Source organism: Lolium perenne, chromosome 7, assembly GCF_019359855.2.
Source record: "Lolium perenne isolate Kyuss_39 chromosome 7, Kyuss_2.0, whole genome shotgun sequence".
NCBI classification, from domain to species: domain Eukaryota; kingdom Viridiplantae; phylum Streptophyta; class Magnoliopsida; order Poales; family Poaceae; genus Lolium; species Lolium perenne.
The window spans coordinates 100022235-100042211 of record NC_067250.2 but is presented as its reverse complement, the minus strand read 5'-3'; the positions used below and the strand labels follow the sequence as shown (position 1 = coordinate 100042211).

General features: G+C 40.9%; 1 protein-coding gene across 6 annotated transcripts; it reads left to right on the top strand.

Annotated features, from left to right (window-relative positions):
- The first annotated feature begins 103 nt into the window (after nt 1–103).
- On the top strand, nt 104–9830 carry LOC127316491 (methionine aminopeptidase 2B). Of its 6 annotated transcripts, XM_071823423.1 has the most exons (14): nt 105–281; nt 363–456; nt 701–809; nt 1365–1506; nt 1655–1697; nt 1779–1889; nt 2124–2223; nt 2312–2457; nt 2534–2625; nt 2762–2856; nt 8591–8687; nt 8781–8924; nt 9143–9360; nt 9446–9830. In XM_071823423.1, the coding sequence occupies exons 3-14, from the start codon at nt 735–737 to the stop codon at nt 9554–9556; spliced, it is 1374 nt and encodes a 457-aa protein (XP_071679524.1). In that variant the 5' UTR covers nt 105–281; nt 363–456; nt 701–734; the 3' UTR covers nt 9557–9830. The 6 variants fall into 6 exon arrangements, with proteins under 6 accessions (XP_071679525.1, XP_071679524.1, XP_071679526.1 ...); XM_071823424.1 differs by lacking the exon at nt 363–456 and having other exon boundaries at nt 104–281; nt 1368–1506; XM_071823425.1 differs by lacking the exon at nt 363–456 and having other exon boundaries at nt 1661–1697; nt 1782–1889.
- The last annotated feature ends 10147 nt before the right edge of the window (nt 9831–19977 follow it).

Genomic DNA, 19977 nt, shown 5'->3' with positions numbered 1-19977 from the left:
GTGACATTGGGCTCGTGGGCCGTATTGGCCCACTTGGAAGAAAACGTAGTCTTCTTCCCGCAAAAAATAAAAAAATGCTTTCCGTTCCGTGTTGGGGGCGCCGTTCCCGTTCCGTTGCGTTTGGTCGTAGTCGTACAAAACCTTCTTGCTCGTGGTCCATGGCTGACCACCCCCTTCTTCCTCGCACGCGAAGCGGCAAACCCCTCCCGTCGACTCGCCTGCTCGCTGCTACGGCCGGCGGCAGCCTGCGATCATCTCCGCGGCCCTCACCGTGGGCAAAGGTACACCTACGCGAGTACTAGCACGGCAGCTGTTTGGAGATATTCCTCGATCGCTTAGAAATTTGGGGAATGGAATTGCAGGTTACATCACTTGTTGATAGGGAGATCTCCTACTTTTTTTTTCCGATAAACAGCAATTTCATTACTTAAAAGGTTTAAGGGGAGATCTCCTACTGTAAGTGCTTGATTAGGTATAATTAGCATTTAAAGCTTCATTACATATCTTGGGGTTGACCTCCTATGTCGAATGAGCTGCAAGTAAGCCCATGACATCACCATTATTATAGTTTCATCGTTGTGTACGCTGAGAGCATCCGGGAGACAGTTAACAGAATTTTCATTCAAAATGGTGATATTTCATTTGTAATTTGGCCTTGGATCATTTGGTGCTTATGATTTTGTTTGCTCTGCTCTTTCAGGTTTTAAGTTACTGTAAGCTTAGGACTGTCCAGTATGTCTAGGGCTAACATCGGTGCAGTGACCAAGGAGATGGAGGCATTACAGGTTGGGAAAGCTCAGGAAACCAAAGTAAGCAGTAAGCTGCAATGTTTCTCTTTCCCCTGAACTGAACCGTTAAAGTTGTTCATCGCACTATGTTGCATGGTTGCTTCTGCATATTTCATGCTTATGTTGGTACATGGAGTAAATTTTGGGGATGATGAAGAATAAGAAGTTAAGAACCATTCAGCCTATTTATTGATACTATTCTGCTTTGCACAATTGATCTTCTCGTAGTCGTGAAAATTACCTGTTATTCTTGCAATAATTGTTTTTTCATTGACTCACTATAGTAAACTTGATTGCATTGTGTTCATACTATGTCTCAATCTGTTTGCGTAACTTGTCCCTGAATTCTTCCGGTAGCGGCTGTTATGAAGCTTCTGACTAGATGGCATGGCTAGCCTTTCTATACCTCAGTTAGAAATGATCGCGACACTCCTTCAACTGATGGCAATTACCATGCTTGCATTGCATGGAGTTTTGTACCCCATTTATCATCCTTCTCTTAAATGATGACCCTTGCACTTGCAGCACTGTTTCATATTTTCTTTGCGGGTAAATAAGCTTCGCATTTTTTTGCAGCAGGAGAATCTGAATAAGGTGGCCAGTGTAGAAGATGTAACCTCGCCAAAAGAACTCAAAGTTTCAGATAGAAATGATGGGGCTCCTGGGGGTCAGTCCTCGCCACCGGAAGATGGAGATGATGCAGAACATGGAGCAGCAGGTGACAACTCTACTTTTCAAGTTCTCATTGCAGTTTTTTATCTAGAGCTGAACCAGTGAAGCTTCGGCCTTTCTGTATAGCATTTGGGAAATGGGATGTGAATCGTGTGATTACTTATTATTCTAACTTGTGTCTTTGAAATGGAAAGCTTCAGTGGCTGCAAAGAAGAAAAAGAAGAGAAGCAAGGCCAAGTAGGTTCCATTTCGATCCAATCATTTGTTTGCCATGTTTGGTTTGCTATGTTCTAAAATCATATGGCGTGTTCTCTGTAGTAGAAAGAAGAAGGACCCTCTTCAGCAGACAGATCCTCCATCAATCCCTATCGATGAGCTTTTCCCTTCAGGAGATTTTCCTGAGGGTGAAATCCAGGAATACAAGGATGAGTAAGTATAACCCTATCACCAATAGCTGTTTTGCCGCTGTAATGAATTATCAAATGATAACAATATGGTGTTTTTTATCTTCATCAAAACAGGCCCCTCTGATACCTGGGTTAAAATTGCATGAATTTAACTTGTCAAAACGTTGCAGAAATAATATTTTGCTTCATTTGTTCGTAATGATGGACACTGCAAAATAATTCTCTTCCATAAAGTAATCGTTTTATTGCTATTCAGTAATTTGTGGAGAACAACTAGTGAAGAAAAGAGGGAACAAGAACGACTACAAAAGCCTATATACAATTCTGTTCGCCGAGCAGCAGAAGTTCATAGACAGGTTTAGAATATACTGGCTTTTTTTGCAGCATTTTTTTTAATTATCTGTCGTTTTCTAAAACTCTACAGTGTATGCTATGGTTTGCTAGGTTCGTAAATATATGAGGAGCATGGTGAAGCCTGGGATGTTAATGATCGAACTATGCGAGACTTTGGAAAACATGGTTCGGAAACTTATAAAGGAGAATGGACTGCAAGCTGGTATTGCTTTTCCAACAGGATGCTCGTTGAATTGGTACGGTTATTCCTCTAGAGAGCTTCCTATTACTGCATATCCCTTCTTACATTGACTAGAAAAATTCAATGCTTAGGGTTGCAGCTCACTGGACTCCAAATTCTGGTGATAAAACTGTACTACAGTATGATGATGTGATGAAGCTGGATTTTGGGACACATATAGATGGTCTGTCTGTTTTACTATGTTCGATTCTTTCTTCAATGATTGTTTGGCATACATTTTGTAGGATTTTGTCTTTGTAAGTATGAATTCATTCTATTTCTAATTGTAAAGTCTAACATGATCGTGTGATAATTCCCAGGGCACATAGTTGATTCTGCATTTACGATTGCGTTCAATCCCATGTTTGATCCATTGCTTCAAGCAACGAGAGACGCCACAAATACCGGAATCAAGGTAATTTTACATATTTTTGTTCACTCTTTGACGGCTGTGTATATTTGATGGCAACCTTTTTTTTTAACAATTGTTTAGTTGCTCACCACGTGTACCACATGGTATATTTGATGTCAACCGACTTGAATATACTGAAGCAATGCTTCTCATAAGAACCTTGGGGCATCTTATTTCTGATAGCAGCTCTAGTTTCTGTTGAAGCTTCTGCTTTTGATTACTCCATTGTTGTCTATATAAGTTGGGATTTCTATTTTCGTGCCCTCGGTTCCTTAGTTGTGCTCAGTTTTCCCCAGCCCCTTAGTTTTTCCTCAGTTTTACCCTAGCCTTTGTCTGAAGACCCGCAGAAGGAGCTCAGACGGAAGGAATCCGTTTATTTGGACGTTCTGTGCTGACGTGTTGCGCCGCGTCATCTGTGGGGCCGCGTCGTGTGGGGCCGCGTCGCGTGGGGCTGGTAGAAAGGGACCGCGTGGGACAGGACGAGAAGCGTTTGGTTGCACGTGAGCAGGAGCTGGGTTTTGTCTCTCTCGGCCCAAATTGGCATTTTTAAAAGGGATTAAAAGCACCTTTTCCCCTCTTTCTCTCTCTGTCTTTTTCACCAAATTAGTATCAAATCTAGAGAAGCTTCTATTTCTGTCTTTCTTCAATATGGCAGCAAATCTAGTAGCAAATCTCTGGGGTTATTTATGCCTTTTGGCCCTCGTTTTTTGCCCAATATGGCAGCAAATCTAGTAGCAAATCTAGAAGCTATTATATGATAAATTCACAGCAGCATAATCAGAAAACTAAGTATAATACATAGGTAAACTGCATACAGCAGCCAAAAGCAGCCAATAACATTGTTAATGTTCACGACAAACTAAGCTGCAAAAATATACAAGATCACGCACGCAATGTATGGACAACAAGAAGATTAGGATGAATGAATTTGTTCTTCATTCCTCCTCATATATTTCTCCGTCGCTCCATTCGTGCAATTCCCCAAGGAAATATTCATTGAACTCCTTCCGTCTGCAGTGTGAGGCCAATACATCCTCCAAACGGTATGGCCTGTGTTCATTTCTCAAACCGTAGAGTCCTATTCTATCCACACGTAGTGGCCACTCATCCCAGGCATTTGTATCATGAGAGTACGCTCTGATATAACCCAAATCCGTGTAGTAGATGCTGCCAGGTTGAAGTGTCGGGTACACTCTGGTGTCGACGGAGATACACCGGATAAAATTCACGAAGAAGGCATTACTGCCAATGTTAGTGACCGGATGGAGAGAGCGGCTCTGAGTGTCCACACGGTACACCAATGGTTTGCCCGCCAAAGCCGCGCCGACCAACAACACAAGCAGCAGATCACCATCCGACTTCACAAGGTAGAACTTCGACGTCCAAGTTCTGGAAATGAAATTAGTGTCTCCATCTTGACGGTGCTCGCGCGCTGCTGCAATCGTATATTGGTGCACACTATTCTTCCGATCTCAAAATTGTCCGAAGCTACTGCATACAGTTCACCATTGAACGGGGTAATGCAACGGAAAACATGGTTCTTGATCGAAAATCTTCCTTCTCCCCAATCCCCATCTTCATTTATATCCTTAGTTGGAGTGCTCTCATCGACCCAACCAATTTCCGGCGGGTAATGTGTGGCAACGAAGACCATAGTCGGGGATTTGATAACAGCGATCGATTTCGGAAAAACGAGATGGCATCTGCGCCTCAAACATCGTGTTCGATTTCTTTGTGAGTGGGTTCAGCAGCCGTATCTTGTGCGGCGGGTTCTTCTGGGCAAGCACGATGACGCCACGGGAAAAGCCGACGAAGTAGAATCTAAAATATATTGAAAAGATAACATTCAGCACTAAGATTGAAAATAAGATCTATGGTGACGCCACGGGAAAAGCCGAGGAATTTGAACCTTGCACGAACTGCAGATAGATATATGGTGACGTAGCGGGATGTGCCGAGATGGAGGAAGGTGAACTCAGCGGCGCGTGGAAGGGCGTGGTGTAGCATGATCCATTCGGGCAGGTGCACGTCGGGATCGAGTAAACCTGAGCGCCAATTTCTACAGACTTGCCTCATAGCAGAGTAGCTGTCCACGTACTCCTCTTTCGCCAATAAGCATTCGCCGATCTTGTGAAGTGGTCCGTCAGCCGTGAGACCGGCCCAGTTCACGGAGGCGCCGCGCTTGGATGCGCCGCCCTCGGATGCGCCGCCCTCGGAGGTGACGGGCTCGGCGGCGACGGGCTCGGCGGCGACGGGCTCGGCGGCGACGGGCTCGGAGGCGACGGGCTCGGAGGCGACGGGCTCGGAGGCGATGGGCTCGGGGGCGATGGCCGCCGGCGCATTCTTCTTCTCCATCGCCGGCGAGGAGGGCTCGTACGGCGGTTGGGGTTTTTGGAGAAGTTGATGGGACGTGAAGGGGTGGTTTCGTGCGTGAGCGATAATGAGAGACGTGCGTGTGCGAGAGGGAGGGAGAGAGGGGCTTACGCGTCCTAAATGCGACCCGCGTAAACAATGGCACGTCATCCACGTACGCACCGCGACACGCGTCAACAATGGCACGTCTTCCACTTCGCACCGCAACACGCGTCCTCGAGTCTAACCCTGGAAATTTAGATATACTCATGTATACCCTCGAGTCATATACTAGCATTTTTTGTATGCTCGGTTTTCACCTTGAGTGCTAATGCGGCTAGTGCAATATACTCAGTTTTACCCTCAAGTGGCTGGTCAACTGTGAGTCAACAAATGGGATTTACTAGTTAATTGTGTTATTTAATGTGCTAAAAATTCCGATAGGGAGTGGCACTTACTCATGGAGTCTTTACCACAAATTTCCACTTCTCAAATCATAGATAAATCGTAGATAAATCAAGTTTCACCACAAATTGCCACTTCTCAAATCACCTAGTAGCTATGAAGGTGCATGGTTTTCCATAATAAGCCCTACCCAAAACAGCTTTCCCCAAAACATACTTTGTCCGAATGAGACCATAATTTTCACACTCATGTAGATTTGTATTGCAAATAGTTTGAGGTAGGCCAAGATGGGTTTCATTGTACAAAACACGCATTTTCCATTTTTTAAATCTCATATTTGAATCCCTTAGTCTGTTTACTACTCACTTGCCCTTGGTTTCTTGATACTACTCAGTTTTGCCCTCTCCCTTCACAAACTCTCACAGACGCCCAACATTGCCCTGATTGGTCTAGCCCATGTCACGCGGATCGTGCCCGACGACCGTTGATCGTATGATCTAACGGGCAGGATAACCCCTATCTCTCTCTCTGGTCGGGCCACCACCCTCTCTCTCTCTCTGTCGTCGGTTAGCTTCACGCAAAGTTTGGTTTTCTGCATTATTTTTCACGAGCTAAATTATAAACTCTTTTTAGGCATTACTTTTCACGCAAAAAATGATAAACCATCACCGATTTGTTGTAGCCATTACTTTTCACGCACAAAAATGATACACCATCACCCACTTCGTGTACCCATTACTTTTCACGCAAAAAATGATAAACCATCACCGATTTTGTTGTAGCCATTACTTTTCACGCACAAAAATGATAAACCATCACCGATTTGTTGTAGCCATTACTTTTCACGCACAAAAATGATACACCATCACCCATTTCGTGTAGCCATTACTTTTCACGCAAAAAATGATACACCATCACCCATTTCTTGTACCCATTACTTTTCACGCAAAAAACGATAAACCATCACCGATTTCTTGTAGCCATTACTTTTCACGCACAAAAATGATACACCATCACCCATTTCGTGTACCCATTACTTTTCACGCAAAAAAATGATAAACCATCACCGATTTTGTTGTAGCCATTACTTTTCACGCACAAAAATGATAAACCATCACCGATTTGTTGTAGCCATTACTTTTCACGCACAAAAATGATACACCATCACCCATTTCGTGTAGCCATTACTTTTCACGCAAAAAATGATACACCATCACCCATTTCTTGTACCCATTACTTTTCACGCAAAAAAGATAAACCATCACCGATTTCTTGTAGCCATTACTTTCCTTTTAGGCATTACTTTTCACGGTAAAATGATAAACTATACCCCCACAACGGTCGACTCCTCCTTAATTTATTGTGTATAAACCCCCACAACGGTCATCTCCTCCTTATTTTATTGTGTAAACCCTACAACGGTCATCTCTCCCTTATAAACACCCACACGGCCATCCCTTGTGTCAATAGGTTCTGCCTCTCTCTTCTTTTCGTTCACATACACTTTATCCATTGCCATGGCTTCCACGTCTCGGACGCGGACCGGAAGGGGAAGGGGAAGGGGAAGGGGAAGTGGATCATCATCATTGCCACCACCACCGTCAACACTGCCATTGATCATAGAGGAGTTCTTCATCGTCGTCTATGAAGACCCTTTGGTCAAGAAGGTACGTACGCGTTCCCACATATATGATGCATGTGATTAATTATGGGCATGTTCTAAAAAACCTTTAATTTCAAGGGTTCCCTAATTTCAAACGATCGGCGCTCGATCTCTTTGCAGGAACTCCCAAAAAAATTTGCGGACTATCTTGACGGCAAGGAGCCAGCTAAGGTGTATCTGCGAGCAGCTGACTGCGGTCCTCGTCTCTGGACCGTGGAGGTCCTATTTGACGGACAAGGCCGGATGTACCTCGACAAGGGCTGGGAGAAATTCGCCATCGCGCACGGTGTGGATTTCGGCTGGTTCGTACACTTCAAATATGAAGGCGATGATGTGCTCACAGTGAAGGTGTTCGACGGAACAATGTGCAGGAGGTACTACTACTCAGACGACGAAGATACTGACGATGAAAGCGACGACGACGTGAAGCCATGCATCCATCCCCTTTAGATAATTAAGGGGATTATGACCAAGAATATATACGTAGCTTCATATGCATCGATTTAGAGATCTAGCTATTTTCTATATATTATGCATGTAAAAAATAATATCGCATTTCCACTATTATTCGAGCACCACATCCTCCAAACGATGCCGATGCCGATGCCGATATCGGCATGGTCAGAACGGCTATGCTCGCCGCCACTGCTAGGTCAACGTCGGGATACACAATGTTTAGCATAAGAGTCACTTTAGATTAAGCTGCGAAAATGGGCTGAGGCGACCCCTACAGAGCGGCTCTATATTATATTCTCTAAATAAAATAGACGACCACAGCGGTCATTGGCTGCGGAGGCCCCACAGAGCGGCAATATATAATTTTCTATAAATAAATAGACGACCCACTGGTCATTGGCTGCGGCAGCCCCATAGAGCGGCCCCATTTGTCATTGGCAGCACCGCGTATACAATCAGGAAATAAAACGGCCCACGCGTCAGCGGTAGATGGATCCACCCGTCAGCACGAGACGGTCAGCGAGGAACTGACCTCACGGTAACGGTAAGGCCTCTGACCTGACGGCAACCCGCGTCTTCGAGGGGTTTCAAACTAGAGGGAGGGGAAAACTGAGGAAAAACTAACGAGCTGGGGAAAACTGAGTACAACTAACGAAGCAGGGGCACGAAAATAGAAATCCCATATAAGTTTGCATGTTATGGCGTACTGTTATCTCTCCGTCAGTTTGTGTACAGCGATTTTCTTGTGTCTGATTTGACTTTTTTAATGAGTTGTTAGTGTTCTGTTACATAGTTATTTGAAATCATACTCTTTAAAACCAGGTCTATTCTTTGTTATTCAACAACGTTTGTCCATTTCAGGAAGCTGGAATAGATGTACGGCTTTGTGATGTCGGTGCTGCAATCCAGGAAGTCATGGAGTCATATGAGGTTGAAATTGATGGGAAAGTTTTCCAAGGTGCGCGCATTTTCATTATTTTTTCTTAAATTCTGCACTAATAGAGCTGCGTGACAGCATGAAGATTCAAAATGCTTGTTTGTTTTGTGACAGTAAAAAGTGTGCGAAACCTCAATGGACACAGCATTGAACCGTACCATATCCATGCTGGGAAATCAGTTCCAATTGTAAAAGGTGGGGAGCAAACTAAAATGGAAGAGGGCGAATTTTATGCAATTGAAACTTTTGGGTCCACAGGTACGTCACTCTATATAGCTTGAACTCATATTTCCAAACACACTAAATGTCCATTTTTTCTTACAGCATTACAGTAGTTTGTAAAAGGGCACTTTCCCTTTTATTTAGCTATCATAGCATGACTTTCATGGCTGAACAACCGATATCTGTTTTCCCTACTTAGGCCCGTGTTAGAATTCATGAACAGATTTACATTTAATGTGTCATTCTATTTACAGGAAAGGGGTTTGTGAGGGAGGACTTGGAGTGCAGTCATTACATGAAGACCTTTGATGTCGGGCATGTACCATTGAGGGTTGCCAAATCAAAGCAACTACTCGGGACAATCAACAACAACTTTGGAACACTTGCATTTTGCCGTCGGTACTTGGACCGCATCGGTGAAACCAAGTATCTCATGGCACTGAAAAATCTATGTGATGTTGGCATTGTGCAGGTATATCTAATTACCACCATTTCCACTCAAATGTCTGGTCCTTATCATAGTCATGGTTACTCACGATTTTCTGCCCTGTTTGCAGCCGATCCCTCCACTGTGTGACGTGAAGGGAAGCTATGTGTCGCAATCCGAGCACACTATCTTGCTCCGACCAACCTGTAAAGAAGTCATATCCAGAGGCGACGACTACTGATTGGCGCCGCAGCCCGCAGCTCCCTAGCTGTACTGGTTGGGCAACCTGTGTTTTCTTTGATCTAATGGCACCTGAGAATCAGACATATAATGCTGCTATGCACGGTGGTGTACTGTTAATTGAGAACCTTCTGCTTTTTTGGTTTACAATTTGTGCAAACTGGTTTGTAAAATTTGCTACCGTGTTGTATTTGGCGGATTGCTACGTAAAGATTAGTCATACAATTCAGAGAACTTTATCATTTGCATGGGACAGTTGGAACTTTATGTGTACATGTGATGGCGGTTTCTTTTTTAGCTGCACAAACTGTTAGAAAATTTTCTTCTGTTTACAGATCTATGTCCTCGACTAACCACATATTGCTGGAAAAATATTAGTGTTGATTAAAACATAATTTGAAATTCTGGTGTGTATACAGTACTACTTAGATTTTTTATTTTATAATTTTTTTATTAAATTATCTATAGGGAAAATGAATTGTTATATCTTTGTCCATAAAGGGTACTCTCTCTGTTTGGATTTGTGATGTTACAGGTGCACTGACGGTTAAACACTCTACAACCTGTCCAAAAATTTGAAAATAATTTTCCCCTTAGTTATAATATACACCTACCATGTTATAAAAATGCAAGCAATAATTTGAAACACAGCTTAAGAAACAAAAATGACAGTTTCAACATCAATTGCCATAATGAGCCAATTTAATTATCCAATTTGAAATAACAATTATTCATAATACGGTTAAAAACTTTTACCCGTTTCTTGGGATGTGAAACAAATTTGATTTTTTTGATATTGCAATTGCATATTGTATCTGCGTGGTAAACTATTTTCATATTTTTTAATAACTTCTAGAGTGTATTTTTCATATCAGATGCGCTTATATTGCACCATGACAGTAGGTTGATATGGCTCTTTAAACAACTCAACCAAATAATATTAGATTTAAGAAATACGGAGTATATCACACAAATGACGCGTTGACATATACTCCGTATTGAAGAATTTTGAAATCGCCATCTCTACCTCCACCTCCTGCATCCGGATATTTTGAAAGTGAAAAAATCGCTTAAGATCAAACTTGCACGGTCTTTTATTGTTCCTCATAAATAAAGTTCTCGGGCCCATCAAAGAAGCCCATTAGTTGAAGCCCACATACAACAAAACTTCAAGCTTCAAACAATGAGGTTGTAGATCAGCCGAAACACCCTAGGTGGATTCCTCCCAGATCGGGGTGTGCAAAGCTGAATGTTGACGCCGCCATGGCAAAGTCTGTGTCAGGTGGAGCGGTGGCTGTGGTCTGCAGAGATGAGACCGGCCATTTCCTGGGAGCCTCGACGTTAACCATCCGAGGCATTTCCGACCTGGCGGTGATGGAGGCGCTGGCGTGTAGGGAAGCCCTAGCACTTGCCCAGGACCTGCACCTACAAAGGATCACCATAGCATCTGATTGCCTTGCTGTGCTGAATGATATGCAGAGACCTTTCGCTGGGAGGTATAGCATGATCCTTGAAGAAATTAAAGCAACCTCTGGTCACTTTGATGAGGCTGTGTTTAGACATGAGAATAGAGCTTCGAACCAGGAGGCTCATAGGCTGGCCCGATCAGCAACTTCTGCTGACTTTGGACATCAGGTCTGGCTATTAGAGCCACCGGATCTGTGTATTTCAAACATTATGAGATTTGAATAAAGTGCCAGTTAACGCTCAAAAAAGAAGATGGACTGATTAAGTGTACCCGTGATGATTTATGAATAAAAGCCATATATTCTGCTAAAAAGGATGATTTTTTTGCGGTAAAGAAAAAATAAAATTAAAACAACCATCTTACAGATATGTCCAGCAACGAAGGGAAAATTACAGATAAGGCCAACTGGACCCCGAGTCCACCGGCGACAACCTTTCTGGCTAGACGATGGCGCGCCGTGTCGCAACTACTCCTCTGATGACCTTGATTCGGAAGCAGATCCCCAGCTAGCAGGAAGTCGTCGAACAACGGCTCCGTAGAGCTTGCACCTTGGACCGCTGACATCATCGAGTTGCTTCGATTCATCTTCTCCAACTTCTTCATCAACTGGCTCTAGATCCACCGCAAGCACCGATCTGGAAGGGGAATGTAATATCCCAGGTATTGGGGTTACAAAAAGAGAGGAAACAGATGTGTGCATTGCATTCATGCATAGAAAATCTGGGGAATTTTCGCGCTTTAAAGTAAAACAGTCACAGTAACTGAAGTTTCACTTGACCTTGGTGGAATTGAAGTAGCTCATCAAGTCAAGCGCTATAAACCTCAAAGTGACTTTGCTAAAACCTTGCTTTGGGTAGAGATAGTTTGAATCAAGGGGTTAGAGCAAATGGAACTGATAATCAACACAACAACACTTTACTCAATGATTAACTACTTGATCTTATAACATATCATAATATGGTAATCAATGCCATAACACAAGAACATTTGTCAATTACAAACCAAGTAACAATAAAAGGGAGAAACCATTCTTGACTTATCTTTTCCATGTCCTAAACTAATTCTTGTTCCTACCATGAACCTCATGGTATTCATTCCACTTTATTCTTGGAAACATAACAAGGAGATAAACTCTATAAATATATATCCTTCTCCATTCCATATTGTTATACATCAAACCTAGAGAGGTGAGAGTTCTAATAATTATTGAGAAGCAACAAACCTTGAGCTAAACCTTGGATATACATCCAAGTATTCAAATCATCATCTTTAAGAGAAACCCTAGGTTAGTATTGAAGTCCTTTCCAAGTGAGAGAGCCCATTCATATCAATGTAAGCTTTACCTATTTATGAATAAAGGACAACCATTGCACTAAAATAATTAGGAGTACACCATAAACCCTAGAATAACTATTCCCATATGAGAGAACTCAAGTTATGGTGTTACACTCAAATTAATGAGGCAACACTTGGACTTGGGAAAGAGAACTATCCATATACTAATATGATTATATCATCATTCCCTGGAAAGAACCCTAAGAATTATCTCAGGCAATCTCCTGGGATATCAATTATGGAGGCCACCATAATAGTTCATCCTAGAAAATAAAATAGAAGTGCTATACCTTGATTGATCAAGACAAGGCTTGATCTTAAAAGGGAGAAACTTAACTCAGGAGAGATGTACTATAGGAAGCCAAACCTTGAACATTAAAAATTAAATGATGATCATAAAACCTAAGAACTTGAGGAAATGATATCAAGAACAAGTTGATCATGTCTAACCATGATCATGCTCTTGAGATATGTGAGGATAAGATAAACCCTAATAGGATAAGTAGATATTCTTCACCACATGAAATTATAGGGAGATCAATAGTAAACAATCCCAGGCTTATATCCCAACCTTACTTGTGAACCACTTGGAGCTCACAATTAGAATCCTACCATATCTATATTTCCTAAATTAAGGAACCAAAGAGAACCTTAGAGTTAAAAACTATACTTTATGTAGTGAGAAACCATTCATCATTATAACCAAAGTTAACTATAAAAAGAATTATAGCTACTTTAGTTACTTTAACAAGAGATTAAGAATATAATAGAAATCTATTGGTATAAGATAAAACCAATTCTCAAGTCCTTAGTAATTAAAGGAGAACATAAACAACTAAGCAAGTAATCATATTACCTTGGTTAGGGGAGATTAAACCCTAGCAAATGCAATATGATGTCATCCCAAGTCTATAAACTAGAATTATATCTCAAACCTAGTTTATACATCACTATGGTAATCATAATCTAAACCCAGGCCATAATTGAGATTCAAACCATGTGTTAATAGGTAAAGAGCATTTGAATCCTAATAGTTCATTAATCAAATTCTATGCTTCAATTATAAAACAAAAGAGCCACCTAATGCTAAGTCCTATAATTAAACCCATGTGTGGTTAACAACCATTTAACTTTGTAAGCAAGATCCCATGATGGAAACCATACCTACTTAGATACTTTCAAAGATAATGATAGTATTACCCCTTAAAAGGGGGCTATAATAGAAATTACAAAACCCTAATAAGTTGGGCTCACATAAAATCATATGCAAGTCATCCACTCCTCAAATAGAAACCAAATCTTATTAACAACCTCTAAAATACTATGAGTTGAAATTATTAACTCTATTAATTCCAAATAGATTTGATTCATATAGCAAAATAAATTAAAATGGGAATACAAACTCATGTTCAATTGCTATTTTGAAGAAGCTCACATATATGAACTTTAATCAAATATAAAATACTTTCTTCAATTGGGAGAGTGGTGTAATAGTCATTGCACTAGATATTCAGTAAATTAACATAATTGAGACACCTGCAAAAATAACAGAATTCAAATATGAATTCAAATGGGCAAATACAAAAACAGAAAATTAAAAGCAGAAAAAGAAAAGGGGAGAAAAACATTACCTGGTCTCACCTGGCCGCAATAGCCCACCAGCAGCCCAACAAACCCCAGCCCAACACGGCCCAGACCAGCCCACCTTACCCTTTCGTCTAAAAACAGAGGAGAGGGGGTCGTCCTCATCCTCTCTGGGCGCATGGACGACAGCACGACGACGTGCTCGTCCTTCCCTCTCGCTGGCGACCTCCCAGAGCTCGGCGTCGTGACGAGGCGCGCCCTAGCGCCATATAAAAGCACAAGGACGAACCCTAACTCGCTTTCTTCCTCCTCTGCTCGATTTCCCCAAAAAGCCGAAACCCTAGCCGCACAGACCCCGAGCATCGCCGCCGTTCAGAGCATCCCCAGACCTCGCCGTGGATACCATCGTGATCGCCGTCCTCGACTTGCTCTGTATGCAAGAGGAATCGACCCCAATCATCCAGTAGCGCCGCCGTCGACCTCGTCTTCTCCGACGACGGGAGCTGGCGATTCCGGCGAACCAATCATCCCCTTGCCTCGCCATCACGCGCGTCGTGACCCTGGTAAGCTTCTGCGTCCCATAGCATGCCTAGCTCGTTCGATCGCGTCCCGTAGTGCCGCCGCGTCGATCAACCATGTCCGCCGCCGCAGTACCTCGCCGGCGAGCACGCTCCGGTGACCATTAGGGAGCGGCGCCACCACTATTAGGTTCGTCTAGTCGTCCTCTTTCGATTGAGCACACGCACGCGCCCGCGGGAACCCTCCATCGCCGGCATCGACCACCACTGGCCACCGGTGAGGCACATAGTTGCCACATCGACACCAGCATGGCAGCCAGTGTGGCACTGGCCCACATGTCAGCGTCCTTGGGTAGTTTTAGCCGGGTGTGTTTAGTGTTAAAGTTAATTTCAAATTACAGAAAATGTCTGAAACTTTGAAATAATTTAGAAAATCCATCATAACTCAGAAAAATCCAAATGAGATATCAAAATGATCCTAAAAATGAAATCTATCCAATAAAAATATAAAATAAAAATTTTTATTTGAAAGAAAATTTTAATTATTTAAATACCTATTAATTAAGTCTTTTCTTTTAATTCCAAATGCAACTAAAATTCAGAAATTAAGAAAAAGTTCTAAAATAAATAAAAACCGGTAAGTAAATAAAGGAAACAATAAAACTAATTTTCCTTTATTAATAACTCATTAAATCCTTATTAGAAGGATTTAATTCCTAAATAATAATTACCTTAATTATTAATTCTTTAAAAATAATAAAATGCTAAATCCAACCTTATGTTTATTATAAAGTGATTAATAACTTCAACCTTATAATGAAGTTATTAACCTAAGAACTAAATAGTAATTGTGAAACCTTAATTCCATTAGGAACCCTAGCTCCATTATTTTATGTGTGAACCCTAAATTACTAATAAACCTAAACCCTAGGTTATAACTTGTGATCATGTTAATTCCTCTTGAATTATAGACCCACAATTAGCAACTAAATACTTGTTCTAGTTCCCATAAAATAATAGAAACCATGGTACTTATAATCAATATACCATGAACTCATTCTAATAAAACCTAGATGATAATGTAGGATCAACCAAGTGCAAACCCTAGTTATTAATACCAAAACCATCATCTTTAACTATCCATGCTTAGCATCACACCATTGTGATGAACTTCAATAACAACTATGCCAAATATAGTGCATTACCGAACTATATTCCACTAAACCCTATTAAGTATTAGATACTTATGAACCATAATATCCAGGAGCCAACTATGCCCTATTTTAGTGGATTCAATAGTAAAACCTAGACAACCTCAACCTTAATTGTAATACTTCTTATTACTTAAGAAGTATGTTCTTCAAAAGTTATTCTTTTGAAGTAAATAGGGAGTAGCCATCAAACCTGCTTAATAGGATCTATAAACCCTAGCCAGCTATCACCAGCAAGGTATACCAACCTTGATAGCAACTATTTATAACAAATGGCTCAAGATGTTTAGGCTTAATTCAACCATACAAGACTTAGTAGCTGATGAATCCAACATTGTTGGGATCCACCTCATTCTTACTCCAGAAACCAATTGGAACCATAGGAATCCATAGAACCCATCAAACCTAATTATCATACTTGTTCTTTACTAAAGAAAATGTTCTTCAAAAGTTATTCTTTTGAATTATATAATATGTAATCATCAACCATGCACTATAGGACTTAAAACTGACAACTGCTCTTTACTTATTATACAACTACTATTCCTTGGTGTGTAAGATTGTTACTATGCATTTTTCCACTTGCTTATGATTCTAAAACAACACAACCCTGAATAAGAACCTTGTTTGTGACTCACTCTAAAAGTGCAACAAACCCTGAACCCAATCATTACCACTCACTAATCCTAAATCATCGGGGTTAGGTCACGCTTAGAGCGATTGCATCTCATACTTATGCATTATTGCATCCTTGCCAAATATTTTAAACATCGTCCTTACCGGACGATGATGCTATTTCAGAATCTGGAGTTATTGCGTATCGAAGACCTTGCCTGCATAATCTTGCAGTCAAGAAAGGCAAGTTCATCACTTGCTCATGTCATTTGAGTATTTCTATCAAATTACTTGCAAAGTATTATGGTTATCACTATTGCATAAAAAACCAAAACCACTATTTTCATAACTATGAATATGACTATGTGGTGGGCAATGGAACCATGGATTGTGTTGATATGGTGGAGGTTCCATTGCAAGGGTTTATATCCATCTAGGATTAAACAACAAATGTCGCCAGTGATTCTTGTGCCGTAATACCCGTGTTAACCATAAGATCTGGAGTGGGACGGAGTAGTCAAAAGTGTTTCCACCTCTCGTACATCAACGGATGCGCTTACCGTAGACACTTGACCCAGGTTGGGCAAGCGGTGGGGTGGGGATCCCATTCTAATTCCCCACGGTAAGTGGTCTATGATGGGTTGCAGCTACCGGCGAAGGAGTTTGGTTAACGAGTCCCAAACTGTTGTCGTGGTCGGGGTCCATCCTTAATTGGTATAAGAGGACCGACGAGGACCCAGGGTCGGGGTATGCAACAAAGGGTGGGTGTGCGAGGTAGCGGAGGAACATGATTGGCTAGACCTTATACCGGGCCTCACACCATAGGAAGTGTGGACGGGGAAATTGCCCGGTTGGCACCAAGGTTAAGATCTCTTATGGGTAAAGCAACACACCTCTGCAGAGTGTAAAGAACCGTGACCTGTCACTCCCTGTTCCGGGATATGGAATCGCTGAACGCGGCCGGAAAGGAGCTCCATGAAGTTCTAGTAAACCGGTGAAGGCTGACGGACATAGTTCTTCTGAATAAAAGCAACCTTTTGAAGAAATGATTATGAAAACCTGCATTGGTATTAGACTTTCTGGTCTAATGCCGTAGCTAGTGCATTAAACACCTCTTTCCTATAATGAACTTGTTGAGTACGCTCGTACTCATCCCACTCTTAAATCCCCTGCTTAGATATGAAGGCATCTAAGGAGGATCTACAGTGCAACTCGAAGACTGAGGAGTCAACAACTACTTCAAGGGACAGGAACCTGTCAGAAGAGGCAGATACCACATCCAACAAGGAGAAACCTATATTAGCAATAGAAAGGAACTAGCTTCCTAAACTCAGCTCCTATTTAGCTAGAATCTATTCATAGCCTCTGTAGTTAGTTAAATACTCTACAAATAGAGTTCGTGATAAGACTAGTCTACGAGTCGTTCTTCTGGAGTTATTTGCAGTTTTACCTCATTGTAAAGTAGGAGGCTGTGATGATCTTATGTAACAGAGTCAATGTTGTAATTCTATAGACATGCCTTGGACCCGCATATGTTTCTGTTGTACCACTCTGAGCGATATAATACTAGTGGAACGGTGTTTCATTGGTGTTATATCAGACTTGCATACTACACCATGCAGTGGTATGCCGGGTCACCACAGTTGGTATCAGAGCAAATGCTTTGACCCTAGGATTAAAACCCTTTAAAGGAGACCTATAGGATTGGTAGTGTCTATAGGAAGTTGTCCTAGGTAAACCAAATATTCTTATGACTTGAGATGGATATTCACTTGAGAATAATCCTGACACACTTGAGTCAACATTTCTTACTTATCTTTACTAAGTAAAATTAGCTAATCCCAAATATATCGCACATCATTAAGTCCTTAGAACAATACATGAGTAGATCACAGTTGGTATACAATACATGGTAGTCCAAAGAGAGGATACAACCATAAGGAAGATATCCTATTGGAAGATGTATACCAACACATGTTATGGTGAAATAAAAAGTTATTCAGACCTGTAATAGAAGTAATATCAAGTAATAAAGATAAGAAAGATATTCTACTAGAAGGTGTATAACTAGACAAGTAATGGGTAAGTAAGATCTATCCAAACTTGTGAAACATTTGATAATAAGTGATAAATATAAGTCATATAAGGTAGTATAACCATGATGAGTCAATCATGGGAAATAAGGAAGAGTGATAGGAAAAATATATGTCTACTACAAGTTAGAGTTGCTAATCATATATGATTCATCTGGGAATCATTATGTGATGGAATAGAACATCATAAACATTTAGGAGGAGAACAATAAGAAGCCAGATCTTCAACAACAAAACAAGAATTGTGTTCCAAAACCCTGGGAACTATGTCAAGTACATCAGAAACCTAGTTACATGGTAAGAACCCATGGAAGTTATGTGTTTAGAGTAACCATACTAGAACTAGGGGTATCATACAAAATAGTCCTCAACAGCACTTATATAAGATATAATACTTTGTTGGTACTTCTAAACAAATTTAGGTTAACCTTAACCCTCCCAGACCACTCTGTTTCAAGTTTATCTCATTGCAAATGTGCAATTAAGGTAAATGTTGAGACAAATAGTAGAATCCCATATAATCGTGCTAAGTATCACGATATAAACCTATCTATGTGGTGTTATATACTACACATCAGAGCCTGATGTTTAGGGATATATTACTCAACTAGTAAATTCAGGCTTATGATGATGTGTATTATAAACACAAAGCTGAATCTTCTTGGATTTTATTGGATTTTCATTGTTTGACTAGATCCATACATGAAGTTTGACTTCGATATGCAAATGCATGTTGCTATATCAAGTCCTTACTTGATGCTATAGATCTAGAGGGTAATAGTATTTGTGTGAGGAAGTGACGTATTCTGAAGATTCTAAAGACAAGATGAAGGTTCATCAGAAGAAGGAAGCAAAATTGTGGGAAGTAACCACAATATTCAGAAGGAAGTACCAATAAAAAAATTCATGCTTTACCTCAACAGAGGAGTACTTTAGTACATAAGAAGCATGAAGGTGAGAAATATGATGATTATGGAGAAGTAGAAGTAGAACCATAATCATTATGGAAGAGGGAATGCATGGGAAATCACTTAGGATACTATATTCATAGTGTCAGCTAGTGGTTTTTCCGCAAAATAAACCCTGAATGAGGGAAGATGATTTATGAAACCATAGCAGATATAAGAAGACCATAGTCGATATCAGAAGACCACAATTGATACTGCGAGATAAAGTAGAAGATGTCTCGTCCAATTGATCAGAACCTATAATAGAATCCATTTTTAGATATCAAATAGCCACAGATGGTATAATAACCACAGCTGGTATCAGTTGGTATTACAAATAATCCACAATTTAATTATTTGTAACAAAAGTTGTGAACAAATAAAAATCTTGTCAGCCAAATAGCTAGATCTATAATCATTTAGTCGAAGGATTCACATTGGATGTCCACAATTGAGTGGATACACCACAAACATTCTTCGCGAGACCTTAGAAGAAGTAAAACCCATAAGTTAGAACCAGACCAATATTCTAACCATAAGTCCAATGGTTGGAAGAAAAGGAGTTGAAAACCCTAAGAAAACTCTAAGGGGTAGAGCAAAGATTAAGTTGGATGTATAAAGACTCAATACTTTGAGCAAAATAGAAGAAGA